The 16,093-nt window shown below is 51.1% G+C and overlaps 1 protein-coding gene across 2 annotated transcripts in view; it reads left to right on the forward strand.

Moving 5' to 3' along the window:
* The window catches only part of RBM15 (RNA binding motif protein 15), a 26,545-nt gene continuing 10,452 nt past the window's right edge, over positions 1 to 16,093 (forward strand). The window contains exons 1-2 of one of the 2 annotated variants that reach the window (XM_074564157.1): positions 1 to 9,392; positions 15,946 to 16,055. In XM_074564157.1, the coding sequence (XP_074420258.1) occupies positions 7 to 2,892 (2,886 nt within the window). In that variant the 5' untranslated portion in view covers positions 1 to 6 and the 3' untranslated portion in view covers positions 2,893 to 9,392; positions 15,946 to 16,055. The remainder of the gene's footprint in view (positions 9,393 to 15,945; positions 16,056 to 16,093) is intronic. The other variant, XM_074564156.1, reaches the window with a different exon arrangement.

Consider the following 16,093-nt stretch of genomic DNA (forward strand, 5'->3'; position numbering starts at 1 on the left):
GCCGCCATGAAGGGCAAGGAGCGTTCGCCGGCCAAAGCCAAGCGCTCGCGGGGCGGCGGGGGCGGCGGCGGCGAGGACTCGGCGTCCTCCTCCTCCTCGGCGCGGGGCGAGCGGAGCAGCAAGAAGCCGAGCGGCTCCGGCGGCTCCAACGGCAGCGGTGGGAAAGCGGCGGCGGCGGCGGCGGCCTCCAACGAGAGCAACAGCGGGAGCAGCCGGCGCGCCCTGCACCCGGACAAGGCCGGCCGCGCCGGCAGCCGGGAGTACGAGGCCGGGGCGGCGGCGGCGGCGGGCGGCGGGGGCAGCCGGCACGGCTACGGCAGCGGCAAAACGGCGGAGGCGTCGCGGAGCAGCGGCAGCCGGGGCGGTGGGGGTGAGTCCCGGGCGGCGGCAGCGGCCCCGTCCTCCTCCTCCTCCGAGTCGGGCGGCGGCGGGGAGTACAAGACGCTGAAGATCAGCGAGCTGGGCTCGGCGCTGAGCGACGAGGCGGTGGAGGACGGGCTTTTCCACGAGTTCAAGCGCTTCGGGGACGTAAGTGTCAAAATCAGCCGCCTCCCGCCCGGCACCGGTGCCGCCGACGAGCGCGTGGCCTTCGTCAACTTCCGCCGGCCCGAGGACGCCCGCGCTGCCAAGCACGCCCGCGGCCGCCTGGTCCTCTACGACCGCCCGCTGAAAATCGAGGCCGTCTACGTCGGGGGCGGCGGAGGGAGCAGCCGGCGACGCAGCAGCCGTTCCCCGGCGCTGCTGGACAAGGAGTCACCCTACGGCACGACGGCTGTTGGGGTGGCGGCCGCGGCGGCGGCGGCTGTACGGCACCCACCGGCTGGGGCGACACAGCGGGCTTTGTCACCCGCCGGTAGTGGCGGGGCCCTGGGTTATCGAGACTACCGGCTGCAGCAGCTCGCCCTGGGCCGCTTGCCGCCTCCGCCCCCTCTGCCCAGGGAGTTGGAGAGGGAGAGGGACTACGGGGGTTTCTACGAAGCGCGAGTGCGGCCGGCCTATGGGCTGGAGCGGGTGGCCGGTGTGGCGGCTGCTGGGGGTTTTCGTGGAGGAGGAGGGGGTGCTGGAGCCGCCAGCGAGGAGGAGATCAGCCCCGAGGATGACCAGAGAGCCAACCGCACGTTGTTCCTGGGCAACCTGGACATCACCGTGAGCGAGTCAGATTTACGCCGAGCTTTTGACCGTTTTGGGGTCATCACCGAGGTGGACATCAAAAGGCCGGGGCGCGGGCAGACCAGCACCTATGGTTTTCTTAAATTTGAAAATCTGGACATGGCGCACCGGGCCAAGCTAGCCATGTCAGGAAAGGTGCTTCTGCGCAACCCCATCAAGATTGGGTATGGTAAAGCCACTCCGACGACCAGGCTCTGGGTTGGTGGCCTTGGGCCCTGGGTGCCCCTCGCTGCCCTGGCCAGGGAGTTTGATCGGTTTGGCACCATTCGCACTATCGATTACCGCAAAGGTGATTCTTGGGCCTATATCCAGTATGAGAGCTTGGACGCGGCGCAGGCAGCGTGCACCCACATGCGTGGTTTTCCCCTGGGTGGGCCGGATCGCCGCCTCCGCGTAGACTTTGCTGACACTGAGCATCGGTACCAGCAGCCCTACCTGCAGCCTCTGCCCTTGCCACCCCCTGCTCATTACGAGCTCGTGGCGGAGGCAGCTGCTTTTGGGGCTCACCGGGGAGCCCCACCTGATCCTCTTCGGGGGGCCCGGGACAGGACGCCACCGTTACTCTATAGAGACCGCGACAGAGACCTTTATCCTGAGACAGAGTGGGTGCCCCCCCCACCCCCTGTACGGGATAGGAGTAACCGGGCAGCTGCCTATGACCCACTGGAAAGCCTGGAGCGCCGCCGGGATGGTTGGTCCTTGGAGCGGGACCGAGGGGAGAGGGAATTGGGCAGTAGTAGTAGGGATCAGCCTAGGAAACGGAGACTGGCGGAGGATGGAGGCCGGCACTTGGACCGTTCTCCAGACAGCGAGCGCTCTTCTTCCTCCCGTAAGCGTCACTGTTTAGCCACAACCTCTCCCCCGGACCGCAGCCCTGAGCTCCTTGGAGGGAGGGAGCGTTACAGTAGTGACCCTGAGCGCTCGTCCTCCCGCTTGCTCCTGTTGGAGCGGCCCTCGCCTGTCCGGGAATCGCGCAGGGGCAGCCTGGAGCGGGGTCAAAATGAAAAGCGTGACCGCAAGAATTCTGCTGAACGGGAGCGGAAGCATCGCGCTTCTGTGGCAGCCGCTGTGCAGGAGTGCAAAAGTCCAGCCAAAAAGGAGGAACGTGCTACAGAAGGAGGCGGCGGCGGCTCCCGCCTCAAACCTCCTCCTCAGAAACAGCAGCAGGATGGAGCGTCGCAGGCCGGAGGAGCCCCCAAGCTGTGCTTGGCCTGGCAGGGGATGCTCCTGCTGAAGAACAGCAACTTCCCGTCCAATATGCATCTGCTTCAGGGGGACCTCGGTGTTGCCAGCAGTCTCCTCGTGGAGGGAGCGACTGGTGGGAAAGTAGCTCAGCTCAAGATCACCCAACGTCTTCGTCTGGACCAGCCCAAGCTGGACGAGGTCAATCGGCGCATCAAAGTGGCGGGTCCCAACGGCTACGCCATCCTTTTGGCTGTGCCCGGTGCATCAGACAACCGCTCCGCAGCCGGAGCTGCCGAGGCCGCCACCACCTCCACCCAGAGGCCACTCAGGAATCTGGTGTCCTATCTAAAGCAAAAGCAGGCTGCTGGGGTGATCAGCCTCCCTGTGGGGGGTAACAAAGACAAGGAGAACAGCGGGGTCCTGCACGCCTTTCCGCCCTGCGATTTCTCCCAGCAATTCCTGGACTCCACGGCCAAGGCGCTGGCCAAATCAGAGGACGACTATCTGGTCATGGTCATTGTCCGTGGGGCATCCTAAGGCCCTCGTGTTCTCTGTACCCAACCCTGCCTACTCCTCCACACAGCCCCTCCAGCGTGTGCCAGGTGCTATGGGATACAGCCTTAGCCAGCCCTGTCGTTATTTTAAATTAGATCTTTGTTTGTAGGTGACTTTCCTTGCCCCGTTTTTCTGTTACTGCATTTTTTTTTTCTATAAAGTTAGAAGCCAGAAAAGTTGGTTAGCCATTAGCGTGAATAGGGTATTTTGAGAATCCCCCATCAGTGGGGGTAGCAGGGAGGCTAGGCCTGCTTTGATTTACAGGAAAAAAAAAAAAAAAAGAGGAAAAACAAAAACGGGGTGGGGGGGGGGGGGGGGGGAAGAACAAACTCCCATCTTAATTTTGATTCGTGTCCTTTTTTCATTTCATGGATTTTTAAAGCAAGTTCAGTGGCTCATCCTTGGTAAGAGTTACGAACCGAAAAGACCAGATTTAAAGCACTCGGTAGTTTAAATGGAAAACCACACACTTACTAACGGACTGGTGTCAACTTTTTTTTTCTTTTTTTTTTTTTTTCTTTTTGAGTCCTTGAAATTCCGTGCTGGCCTGAGGCCGGTGGCCCTTTGGGCCCGTGTCATCCCTCTCCTCGGGAGCCTGAATGGTTTCCCTTTGAGTTGTGTGGCTCAAGGTTGACGGCTTTCAGGTGAGCGGCACCTGCTCTCGGGTACACTGCAGAACATTGAATTCCTTTATTGGGTGGTTGATAATTTCATCCACCCCCTTAAAATGCATGCACTGAAAGTATGCTCTTTTTTTTTTTTTCTTTTTTTTTTTTTTTTAACAGGTGTATTTCTCCTATTTCTCTTGAGTTCTGTTGTATCCCATATATGCACTTTGGGTTTGTAGCAGTGACAATGTTTGGTAAATAGCTGAGGACTTTGTTACAAACCATGAATGTCTTGTGCTTACTCTGGTATGCAAGAAACAAGGAGGTGCTTTAAGAATAACTTTAGTTTGTTGTGGTTTTTTGTTTTTACTGCCTTTTTTTTTTTTTTTTCTCAAAGAGTTGCAGGTACAGTGGGGTCTGGTTCCACAGTGCAAACTCTGAGCAAGTGTGCTTCTCTCCAGAGATGGTTTTAATTCTGTGATAATTTAATTACATAAAAGTTCTCATTAACGTTTTACCTCTTTGTTAATAGCAAGAAACTGCTGTCTGCTAGGGACTTTTCAGGTACAGTACAGGGGGCATTACATGAGGTTTATCATTTTATAGGCATCTGGAGTAAAGTGTTTTTAGCCTCTTGGAGAAGTATTCAAAGTACTCCGAGATGCTGAGGTGTGAGCTCTTGTTCCTGTGATTCTAGGAGGGAACAGTTTGGTTTTTTTCCAAAGAACTTGGTTCATTTTCTCTCCTGTTTTTTCCCCCGTTCATTGGGCACTTTTCTCCAGTTTGCTAATACAGGCATTTCGGAAGGGATCTAAATCCCTGTTGTTTTGTTTGACAGCCGAGGGGATGCTGCAGCGAGCTTCTGAACTGAAGTGTAAATCTGTGTGTCGATTTACAGCCCCCAAAATCGTAATCTTGCACTTAAACCCCAGAATGTAATCTTGCACTTAGCCCCGTTTTCGGAGACTTGGGCAATGTAAAAGCGATGCTGCTTCACGCGGTCGCTCCTCCGCGATGTTCCTTGGGCAACTGCCGGAGGGACAAGTTGATTTCTCTTTCAACTTGCGCGACCAAAATCGAGTTCGAAATGCGGCCTGGCTTGCGAGCAGTAGGTGAAGGAGGAAATGTCTTGAATGTATTTTATGGGCACAACAGTTCTGAAGTCTGACTGTTACTTGCTTGAGATTCGCTGTCACAAAAATAGGAGTTTCTGTAACGCCGCTTTACCGAGCCACTCGTCAGAGAGTGCTTTGCTTTAAGTGGGCTGTGATTCCCTTTATCTAACGAGTAGACGTATCCCAAGCACGGCGGTGAACCGAGAACTTGAATGCGGCAGCATATCTTGAAAACGGATTTTGGTTTTATAGCTACTTTTTCTTTCTAAACGGAAACGTACAAGCCTCATTTAATGCTCTTAAATGTTTGAGGGTAAAATCCAGGATTTCTGGGTTGTTGTCCTTCAGCGTGAATGTAATAACGGCAGAATTCAGCTGTTCGTCTTACTATTAACAATGAGAATTTTTCGAAATGACACCGATAACGCAAATAACTGTATGTTTTAGAAGATACGGCGTATTTACCACTTACTGCAAAGAATGTCTGTTTTAATTCTCGCGGGTGTCTGTCGTGTGTCAGCAGTAACCAGCGCTGCCGCCGCTTGCGTTTCGAGAGGGTTTTCGCCTTGCACCTGACACGAGTCGCCTGCAAGCGCGGAGGTTTTTTAAAGGAAAGAAACTTGAATCGCTGGGAATTCAAATCTGCCCTAAACCAAAAAAAAAAAAAAAAAAAAAAAAAGAGGAAGCACTAACGTTGTTTGTGTTCAACACTTAAAACTTGCCGAGAACAGTGTTTGTTACGCTGATACGCAGCAGGCACCTGTTTTTTAAAACCCGTAAAACTTGGGGTCAAAAGAGCTTGTCAGAGCAAACTCAATGTGGGAACCTGAGCATCCTGGTGCACTTCCATATTTTTTTTTTTTTTTTCTTTTTCCCCCCCCTTGTAAAATAGCGGTGGTTTATACCTGCCACGGGCTTTTATGAGTCAAAGTTGCGCTGCGCCGGAGGGTCAGGAGGAACAGGCGAGGCTGCGTTTGACTCCAGGTTTTCTGGTTCCTTATTTAATGGAGTACCTGCTTCTTTAAATCTGGTTTATTTGTGGTTGCTGCTCTGTTTTGTAAGCAAGGATTTTAACACCCTTTGAGGGTTCTTAATGTCAAAACCTAATTGACTGGCAACGGTTTATTTTACTTTTTTTTTTTTTTCTTTTTTTTTCCTTTTTGCCGGCACTTAAGTTGAGATGCTGCCATCGAGGCTGGTACAGCTGGGCGGGCTGGGCTTTTCTCTTCGGCTCGGAAGGGCGCGCCATTGGAGTAATTGTCCACTAAAAAATCGGCTTGGCCAGGGCTGAAGGCGAGTAGAAGTCCCGTATGTAAGACCACTTCTGTATAGAGCAAACCAGATGTAGCAGACTTTTAGCTCTCCCGTCGTGTTTGGCATTACGTTGCTCGAGCGAGAGCTCGGTATTTCTCCGAACGTTGTGTGCAGCTGATGTTCCTGTATTTCATTAGTTTGTTGGATTAGCTTGGAAAAAGGATGTCCTTTTCCTGAATCATTTCATAGTCGTGCTTTATGCTTTGGGGAAAGAACCTCAAATGACTCGTACTTTTGTTTTAAAGATTGTAGTTGTTGGTTTGTTGGTTGGGGTTTTTTTGTTGTTTTTTTTTTCTTTTTTTTTTTTTTTTCTTAATTGGAAACTTTACGCAACTTCCTTGGCTGCCGGCCAGTGGCTTGTGTTTGCCTCCCGTCTAGTGACCGCTCTGCTCTTTGCTGGGATTGCGGCTCCAACGCCGAGGTTATCCTCAACTCCAGAGGCTGCAAATCCCGACGCATCCTTGTTAAGCATCATAGAGAGAGAAGGGCGGTACGTGCCAGGCAGACAAACCCTCCCCTCTCTCTTATTTTATTTTTATTTTTTTTTTGTAAAAGATTGAAATGATTTGGTGACAACTTGCTCAGCCCCCTGTGGAGGGCGGAGGAGAGAGTTTTCCACGTCTTGGCATTGGTCGGGGCACCATCCGCTTGGTGCTAACCGAGGTGAAAGGCCTTAAAAGTATTAACGGGGAGGAGGAGTGACTCAAAATTGTGAAGACAGGTTTAAAAACCTCTGAGGACTCAGGGAAAAATGGCTTGGAAAATTGTAATTCCTGGCTTTAAGAAAAAAAAAAAAAAAAACAAAAGCAGTGTTGAGGGCAGCACTCCTGGGGAGGCTGCTGGACGCCTGTCCCACAGAAACGAGGGGAAGGAATTATTGCCGAGAGCTTTTGGGGTTCTTTCCCATTTGTCGTCCCCGTTTCCCCCCCCCCCCCCCCTTTTAATTTTTAATTCCTTTCTGCAGATAGCACCGAAGGACAGATATTCCAATGATGTATAAGCAGAATGATGAGATGATTTTTGTATTAGGCTTAAAGCAGACCGTATGGTTCAGAGAATGGTTCATTGAATATTCAACTTCATGCAGTTTTGATTGTGTGGAAATGATGGATGAGAAACATTACTTGAATAGTAACAGTTTTAAATTATATTAGATGTGTCTTTGATTTGACCTTTTCTTTGATATTGGAGTTGTCCGCTGTTAGCATTGCCCAGCGAAACGAGAACAAAAGCGAACCGTCTCACACTACATTTCATGGGTTTGTTGCTAAGTTGCCTTCAGGAAATATTCCTCGAGGAAAGTCAACCGAATTCTCGACGATCCGGTTGGTTTTTCTCCTGGTTCCTTTTTTTTTTTTTGTTTTTTCTTGGTTTTTTTTTTTTTTTGCTGTGTCCCGTGAACTGTTACTGAAAGTTGAATAATCATCAGTACTGTAAGCCTAGTTTAACCTTGGTCCAAAACGAAGCCCTGCGCGCTACTCGTGATGCTTCTGTACATGGGAGGTGACTTCATTTCAAGGTTTCGTGCCCGTGGGTGGTATTGGTGCTTTTTTGAAGTCCAGGTAGAATATCCAGAAAGGCCTTGTAGCTCTTTTTCTGTTCTGTAGAACGTAGGGAGGGGAGAACAAACAAACAACACAAAAGCTGTTGTATACGTTTTTGTGTTTGTTTTTTTTTTTTTTTTTTTTTTTGTATGGAAATAACATTTTCTTTCCTCCTGCAAGCAAAGCTGGTGGACTGCAGAAGACGACCGCATGGGATACCAAGCTCTAATGGACCTTTGGGAAGAGAAAGCTGTGGCTTGTGTGGAATTTTACATGGGCCTCTTGATGGAAGAAAGCTTATCTGTTTAGTATTTGTGCATTTTACTAAAATGGCAGCTTTAAAAAAAAAAAAAAAAAAAAAAAAAAAGTTGTGTATCTGCTATTGTGATGCCGATGCCCGTGTTTTAAGTGGAAAAAAAAAAAAAAAAATGACCTCTTTGCTTTGTGCTGTGTACACAAGATTGCTGGAAAAGTAAAGGAATACCCTTTTTATGGCTCACACAGCTTAAAAGTAGCTGTCACTCAAACATGCGCTCACAGTTGAGCTGATTTTGTTTCATTCTAAATAAATTGTTTCTTTTGAGGAAAATGGTTTTTCTGCCTGGAAGTGAATTGACGACAAACGTTTGACCCCTTTGTTCGCAGCGAAGGGGTTACTTCGCTGCTGCTGCTCGATGTTTGATCTGATAGTTGTGGGTCTTGAGCAAGAAACGGGGAGAACCGACACTTTTCGCGTTGACCGGCCTCTTGTACCGAATCGGAAGGAATCTGGTTGATTGTCTTTGCTGGGACACCCCCTTGGTTTGCAGCGAAAAAAGGGGGTCACTGGCTGCTTTACTCCTCACCGTGCCGGGGAAGCGGTGCTGCTGCGGGCGTGCAAGAAGCAGGGAAGCACCACCCTGCGTCTCGGAACGGTGTACAAGTCTGGGGCTTCGCTGGTTCGAAGAGCTGGAGTTCCTGAATTTTAAGTTTTCTGATTTATTTCGTTCACCTACCACGGTTTGGCTTTAGTTTTGATTCTTTTTTTTTTTTTTTTTTTCCCTTTTTTTCTTGGGTTTTTTTTTTCTTTTTTAATTTTGAAGAAAAAAAAAAAGTTCGAAATTGCTTTGAATCTTGCTCGTAAAACCTGTCGCACCAAAAATTGCCAAAAGAGAAAAAGAGCGATGAGTCCTTAAAAGTTGTTTAAATGATGTTAATAAAGCCTTTCCTGACGTACGCGAGGCGCTCCTCCATCTCCAGGGGCTTTTCGGCAGTTATGCTGACTGGACGAAGAGTTCCCGAGAGCTAGAGTCGGTAATTTTTTAAAAAAAAAAAAACCAAAACAAAACACAAAAAAACCTTTGCGTTGGTGTCCCAGTGCCTTATTTTGACCGGTTTCGAAGCAGACGGTTCGGCACCGCCTCGGATGTGCATGCACCCTGATCGCGTCCCAGGTCCCACCGCGGCTTTGCTTGCAGTCGCCTCCCCGTGTAGTACAGATGGTGAGAGGAGGAGAAAAAAAAAAAAAAAACACATATATATAATGTTTTGTGACGGAGTCGCTGCGTTCTCCTGTACTGGGGGCTCCTGAGCGGTTGGAAGGCTGGTCCAGTGCAGGAGTTACAACTCCGCGTTTGCCGCCGGAGACTTCGGGGGCCCGTTTGACAACCGTCGAGAAGAAGCTAACACTGCTGCATCGTTGGCTTCAGAACCCTCGCGTGTTTATGCTTGTTAGAATTAACGCGACACGCAGACGAAGACACCTTGAAATGCAAGCTTGCCCTTGATTGCCTTGACATGCTTTAACCTCCCGTGGATCCCTGCGGCCCTGCGGGAGCGTCGCTAGGCTGCGGGTGCCTTCCCCCCAAAAGGATGCCGTGGTCGTGCTCCGCAAGGCTCTGCTCTGTAAATCCCGACATCAGGTAAGGGGGTTGAGGCGGTCGAACTGAATTGTAACGTAAAAGGAGATTGGTTTTGTTATTTGCCTTGTAATTCTTTGCTTCTCCAGCCTACTAACTTCTACTAAGGTGTTTCGCTGCTCCATCCGCTCTGGGGATGGGAGTGATGGAACGAACTCTTGAATGTGGCTTCTGGCAAAAAAAAACCCCCAAAACTAAAGGTTTTCAGCTCGGGGAGCTAAAGCGGTTATTTTGACTTGACGAACTGCTTGAATTAACACTGCTTTAACCCGGAGTACTGTTTATAATTTGCGTGTGTTGATACGGAGAGCCAAGCCAATGACCAGGCAAAGCTATCTTTGTGTTTATGGGATGCTGGTGTACGCGTTGCAATCAAGCTGTTTATTGTAAATGGGAGCAACTGTAGATATTGCTGGTGACGAGGGGAGGGAAGCGGGGAGGGGGAGACTCATGAGATGCTTTTTCTTCCCAAAATTTGGTGTTTGTAGTTAAAATTCCTATTTTCGCAATGTATTTCATGTGCTGTTGAGCGATGACCTCTAACTTGAGTGGAATTTGAAGCGTGGTCCAGAAGGTCTGGGGCTGCTTGTAATAACGGGAGGCGCGTTCCAGCCTCTCTAACTCAGCTGGGCGGTTGATGCCAACGGGAGAGGAGTGATGGGTGAGCGTAACCCCAATAAAGACGGTGTTTTTGACAATTTGGCTAGCCGCTCGGGTAGCCGGGCACGCGTCTCGGGGCTTGGGCACTCTCCCACTCCTTGGGTCGGCTTTGACTTCTTGTCTTCTGGCCAACGGGGTTGTCGGTGGCTGTTCTTAGGTCTGACTCGGGTTTCACTGTGTATTTAACCGGGAGATCGTTCCCCGGCTCCTTTACGTTACCTGTTTATTCCGGAGACTTGGAGGTATCGTGGGATGTGGTGTGGGCTGATTCTCCTCCGGTTGTTTTGTAATAGCGAGTTGTTTTCCCGTGTGCTGGGTCTGCCTTCTGAATTGGTTAGAGGGACTCTTCACTGCCAGGTAAAGCCAGGCTTTTGTTAAAACTTAATCTCTTTGAAGGCTTAAGTGCTCTATATGCATCATATTAATTTGGCTAATGAGACTTCTGGGGAAAGTGGATTTATAAAGAGAACCATTTAATTAACTGCACTGCGGTAGAAAGTGCTGCAAGTGGATTAGACGGAGAACTGGTTACTTGAATTCACACGGTTTTTTTAGAATTGTGCTTTTACCAGCCGCGGCTGAATTAATAAGTAAGTTTAAAACATCAGATGGCCCAGATTCTGCTCTTCGCTAATAACGAGCTTATGTTCGCCTCGTGCTGCTGGTTTACTATAAAATGGCAAATGCTCTTTGAGGATACGCTCTCACCATGTGTCCTGGTTTTTGGTGCGAGTCGATCGGGGACGGCATCTGCAGAAAGGCCAGGGAGAGAAGTGGGAAGAATCTTGGGCCGATGGCTTTGGGATTCCTGTTGTGTCTCCTTGGGTTATTGCCTGGTAGCTGCGTGTCTGAGTTTAATTATAGCTGGCTTGAGAACCGGGTGAAGGAAACTCTTAAGGCAGAGTAAGCTGCTGAAGGACTCGGTGGGATGGGTTCCTCGGGGCAGATTAACGAGAGCCTGCTGGTGTTCATCCTCTTTGTCCGTGTGCTGGTGGGGTTGAGGTGCCTCTAGCAGGAGCCGAGAACGGGTACGTGGTGGTCAATCCTTTGTATCCCGCTCCAGGGATGTATTCATTAAATGTGGTTGAAGAACTGAGGTATGGATGCTGTCAGACGTGATGGTGTTGTGATGGGTTAATGAGTTGCCGCCTCCCAGCCCAGCTCCTGTGCCTGTGGTTTCGGGTTTGAGCTCCTGGGATCAGGATGGGTTGTGTGTGCATGTGGTCGGCTTCCACGGATGAGCGGATGAGCCATAGGTTAATTGTGGGTAGCGGATATTTCATCTACTTATCTCCCTGCCTTGACCTTCATACCTAGTTCTGCAACCGGATCTGAAGATCGGGCTGTAGATTTTTAGCTATCTTCAGTATTTCCTGTTCCCAGATCCGGTGATAGGTCAGGCTGACTTTTAGCAACGCGTACAACTCAATCCAATGTCCTGCCCCAAACTGGCAGTTTTCCCTGTAATTTCTGCCATTTGTAGCCAGGGAGCACTTCGACCCTCCAGTCTGTATCTCCTCTTGTATGCAAGTGCTGTGTTTCAAGCCTGTAAAATTAGATATTTTAAGTGTGGCTGAGGACACGTGTAGGGTGTAGAAGGGTTTCGCGTTAAGGGAAGCCAACGAGGTCTCACAGGGGTTGTTGTTAAAGTCTCACGGGGGTTGTTGTTAAGTTCCGGCTGCTGGGGGAGAGGAGTTGCCCTTTGGACCATGGTGGTGTTTGCAGCCCACTTGGCCAAGGGATGGCTTTTGTTCGTTGCCTGCGGTGTGGGCCAGGGCAGCCTCAGGTGCTCCAGTCCTGAACCCGGCGCCATTGTGGGGCAGTGGCTGGGTGCAGGAGGAACTCTTGGACCACCTGAGCTGCTGTCGGTGAGGCTCATGGGGAGGTCACGGTGAGGAAGGGGACATTGTTGTTTCTCGTGCTGCTCCTCTTGGGTAGATGAATACAAGACATCATGTCTCCCATCTGCCAGCCCAGCTTTCTTCTCTTGCACTAAGGCATATTGGAGTGGGGCCGGAGGAGGCCCTGGAGATGCTGGGAGGGCTGGAGCCCCTCTGCTGTGGGGACAGGCTGAGAGAGCTGGGGGGGTTCAGCCTGGAGAAGGCTCCGGGGAGACCTTCCAGCCCCTAAAGGGGCTCCAGGAAAGCTGGGGAGGGACTCTGGAGCAGGGAGGGGAGCCATGGGACAAGGGGGAAGGGTTTTACACTGAAAGAGGGGAGATTTAGATGAGATCTGGGGAAGAAATTCTTGGCTGTGAGGGCGGTGAGCCCCTGGCCCAGGGTGCCCAGAGAAGCTGTGGCTGCCCCATCCCTGGAGGGGTTCAAGGCCAGGTTGGCCGGGGCTTGGAGCAACCTGGGCTGGTGGGAGGTGTCCCTGCCCAGGGCAGGGGGTGGGAATGGATGGTCTTCAAGGTCCCTTCCCACCCAAACCATTCCAGGATTCTCATCAGCATAGATGCCTTCCCAGCTGTTGGGCTGCCTTTAAGAAATGCCTTTACTTTTTTCCTCGTTGCACACAGGCTCGTGTCCCAGCAGCAGGTTGGGGCTGGGAGAGCCCTGTCCTGGTTACCCCCATCCCTGCCACCAACCCCGGCTCTGCCGGCATGGCCCTGGCTCCCTTTCCCTGCTTGACCAAAGGCTTGAGGGGTTGGAAATCGATTTATTTGCATTATATTAGTCACCGGGGCTGTAAAGCCACCCTTTGCCTCTCCCGAACCGGAGGGCAATCCTTGCCCTGTCTTGCCCACGTGAGAAATATCTGTAGGGGAAAGTTTGGCGAAGCTCGGTAATGACTTAAGAGGTAAAGTCTGGATCGCTTCGGAAGCGGAGACTTTGACCCGTTAATTACTTCTGAAATTGTCTGAGGCCATGAGCAAGAGCTGCCATCGCCTTTGTGCTTACTGCAGGCTTGAGGATCTCTTAGCTAAAGCTAAAACTTCTGGGTTTTCCAAACATCTGGTTTAATTTTTTTTTCATTAGGGTAGCTGATAAATTCCCATTGACTTCAATGAAAATCGTTATCCTACCTTTCAAGGTTTTTTTTTTTTTTTTTTTTAAGGGGGGGGAAAAAAAAATGCATAACCAACTCCCTGGCTCCTGTGGAGGCTTTCATCTCGCTGGAAGTAAAACTTTGGAATTTGGGCTTTGCTGAATTTCGGCTTAATTAAGCTCCGCATTGCAAAGGCGGCGGATCCGAGAGACCCGGCTGCGGGATGCGTTCCAGGCAGGGAGGGAAACAAGCACTGGGGAGGGGGAGAGGGGGGAAGGAAAAAAAAGGGGGGGGGGGGAGAAGAAAAAAAAGAGGAAAAAAAGCCGCGCGTTCCTGTTATCAGCGCGTGTAAGGGCAAGTAAACAGCCGAAACCACAGGCGGTATCTGCCAAACAAGCGGGCGAAGGAAGAACAGCCTTGTTTCCTGTTGCTGGAAGGCCGTGTTGTCATATCCTTACCCACCTATTTTAAATTGCATTTTTTTTTTTTTTTGCTTTCTTCCTGCGGCTTAAAAGTAAAAGCAGAAACCTCAGGAGCGCTGGGAGGTGGAGCACCTCGTCTAGGGGGGTGTTGTGTGCCCCCACCCAAAAAACCGCACCGCTGCCAGCTGCTGAAAAAGCTCCTTGTTCTCCTTCAAAATCCGAATTATGTCGATTTTCTTCTTTCTTCTGTGGTTAATGAGTGTCCTGCAAAGCCGGTGTTTCTCGCAGCGTGGCCGTCGGCGAGAGTTTCGCAGCGGTTTTATGCGTTAAAGCAACCGAGGTGCCGCAGAAGGGAGGAGGCGAGATCCCGGGCGCTGCGTTAAACCCGACGCTTGTTGCCCCTCACCCGGGCGTCGGGGCTCCGAGCCCTGCGGGATTCCCGCTCGGCTCCCAGCTCACCCCGTGCCCAGGGGAAACGGCTGAAACGATTCCAGCCCAGCCCTTGGAGCCAAGGGCATGTGTGTGTGATTTTATTGCGATATAAAGGTGGTCTCGCTTATTTACGCGATAAATTTATGCAGTAAATATCAGGACGGAGTTTCTCTGTACTTTGTGCCTGGGTTTATCAGCCGTCGGCATCCGAGAGGAGCGGCGGGACTGTCCCAGCCTTGGTTTTTAGTAGATTATTGTTTTTATCGAGAAGAGGGGCTGAGCACGGAGAGCGCGAGCCGGGAGAGAGCTTATTTTCCGTACCGAGGGACGGCTAAATCCATGTTTTAAAATCTCCACCCTGGTTTTTTTTAATGACCCAGAGCAGGTTCCCACAAATACGGTGTGAGGAAGGGGAACCTGCAGCCGACAGGCAGCGCCCTCGGGGGCGTAGGGTGGCAGTAGAAAATAATAATATGAAATAATGTCGGCCTGAGTTAAGGACTTATTCTTGACGCGGTCTCCAGTTGCGTTGACTTCCGTAGCTTTGATAGACCTGAGCCGAGTTTTAGCAGCTTTTCATCCCAGTTTATGTGAAAAATCGGTGGAAGGGGGGGTGGATTACGATCCAGCAGGTGCCCACCCTGTAAATCAGACCCGCCGAAATACCGGGTGCTGGCGGCGGGTGACGGGGGGTGACGGGGCTCTTCTGAGCAGGGCTGAGATGGCACCGAAGTCCCAATGCTCCTGTGTTACTGCTCGCTCCCTTTTTTACCGAGAGCTCTGGCTCCCGGTGCTGCCTCGCAGGATTATACCTGGGAATAAATCACTGACTAATGCCAGGAAGGCGTTTTTCCCCGCTGTAATTCCCAGGAATTGCAGTAGCCTGGCAGCCACGTTGTTGGGATGAAACAAAACCGGGGGTAACTAATCCTTAAACTGCAGCAGCGTGTGCTGCGAGGTCTTGTTGGAGAAGCCAAGGCCGTGTTTCCTTCTCCTTTTCTTAATTTTACGGTGCTAAAATTAATCAGGATGCAGGGTGACGGTCCCCTGTCCGTCGGTACAGAAAACTTTTTACCTAAATGAAGTTTATTCTTTTTTTTCCAAGGCATTTGGGGTGTTGCACCAGGTTTCTGTCGGGATAGAGTAAGAGTTGGAGGCTGGTTTCTTTGAACAACTTATAAAGGCTTTTTGTGGCTGGGGCGCTTGGCCCTGGGAGCCTGCGCGGCCCTGTGTCTTTGGAGGGATCTTTAGCGTTCGGTTTCTCTGGTGTGAATTTGAGGAAGGTTTTCGAACCGAGGAATCTTTGTTAAAATGCTTCCAAATGGGATTTCTCATCCGATTGGAAGAGCGGCCCTGGCCCGTTACCCCGGGCCTCGCACGTGCGTGGAGCGGGGAGATGTTCCACCGAGTGACACCAGGCAGCGCGCTGAGCCTGGCGGTGCTTTTCCAGGGCTTTTTTTTTTATTTATTGCAAGATAAATTATTTTCTTGGGCAGATCTCCAGGAGGTTGGCAGCAATTTCTTTACCCGTAGAAAGGGCAGAGATGGTGCTGGAGAGGCAGGCGCGGGCTGGAAAGCAGGAGGGGAACCCAGTTCTGTGCTGGGCTCCCACTTTCCTGGGACGGGGAGGGAGGACTGGGGAGGGCACCGCGTTTAAGCAAAGTGTTTTTGATGCTCAAGACCACGTTAAGCCCTTCCCGCTCGTTTTCCCTACCCTGTATTCCGCGGTTGAGTCAGGGAGCAGGCGGGAAGGGGATACGCGAGTCAACCCAAGAGATTACAGCTTTTAAAACTCGCTCGTGTCCCAGCAAAACCCTGCTTTTTGCGTTCATCCAAACAGCGTGTGACGCTCTTTGCCATGCAAAACCGCCTTTATGAAGTTATTTGCAAGATGACTTCAATGGGATGGAAAAAACCTTCCTCCGGGCAGTTGTTCCCGTCCTCGTCGCTGTTTGTTTCTCTAATGCGTGCGTCGCCTGTAAAGTAAATAAATGGCTTGAGTTTTCAGAGCCACGAGGGGAACTAAACCATCCGCTCTGTGCTTGTCTTCCCAGCGAACGGCGTGAGCGGGGAGAAGCCGATCTGCAGCTGGAGGTTCATCCTGAGCCTGCTCCCTTGGGAACTCGAAGGCTCGAAGGCTCTTCTCCCACCTCCCAGCCCGATGGTAGGACTGCGCAGGGCGGCTGGGAGGAGTTTCTTGTT

This window comes from Larus michahellis, chromosome 21 (assembly GCF_964199755.1).
Source record: "Larus michahellis chromosome 21, bLarMic1.1, whole genome shotgun sequence".
NCBI classification, from domain to species: domain Eukaryota; kingdom Metazoa; phylum Chordata; class Aves; order Charadriiformes; family Laridae; genus Larus; species Larus michahellis.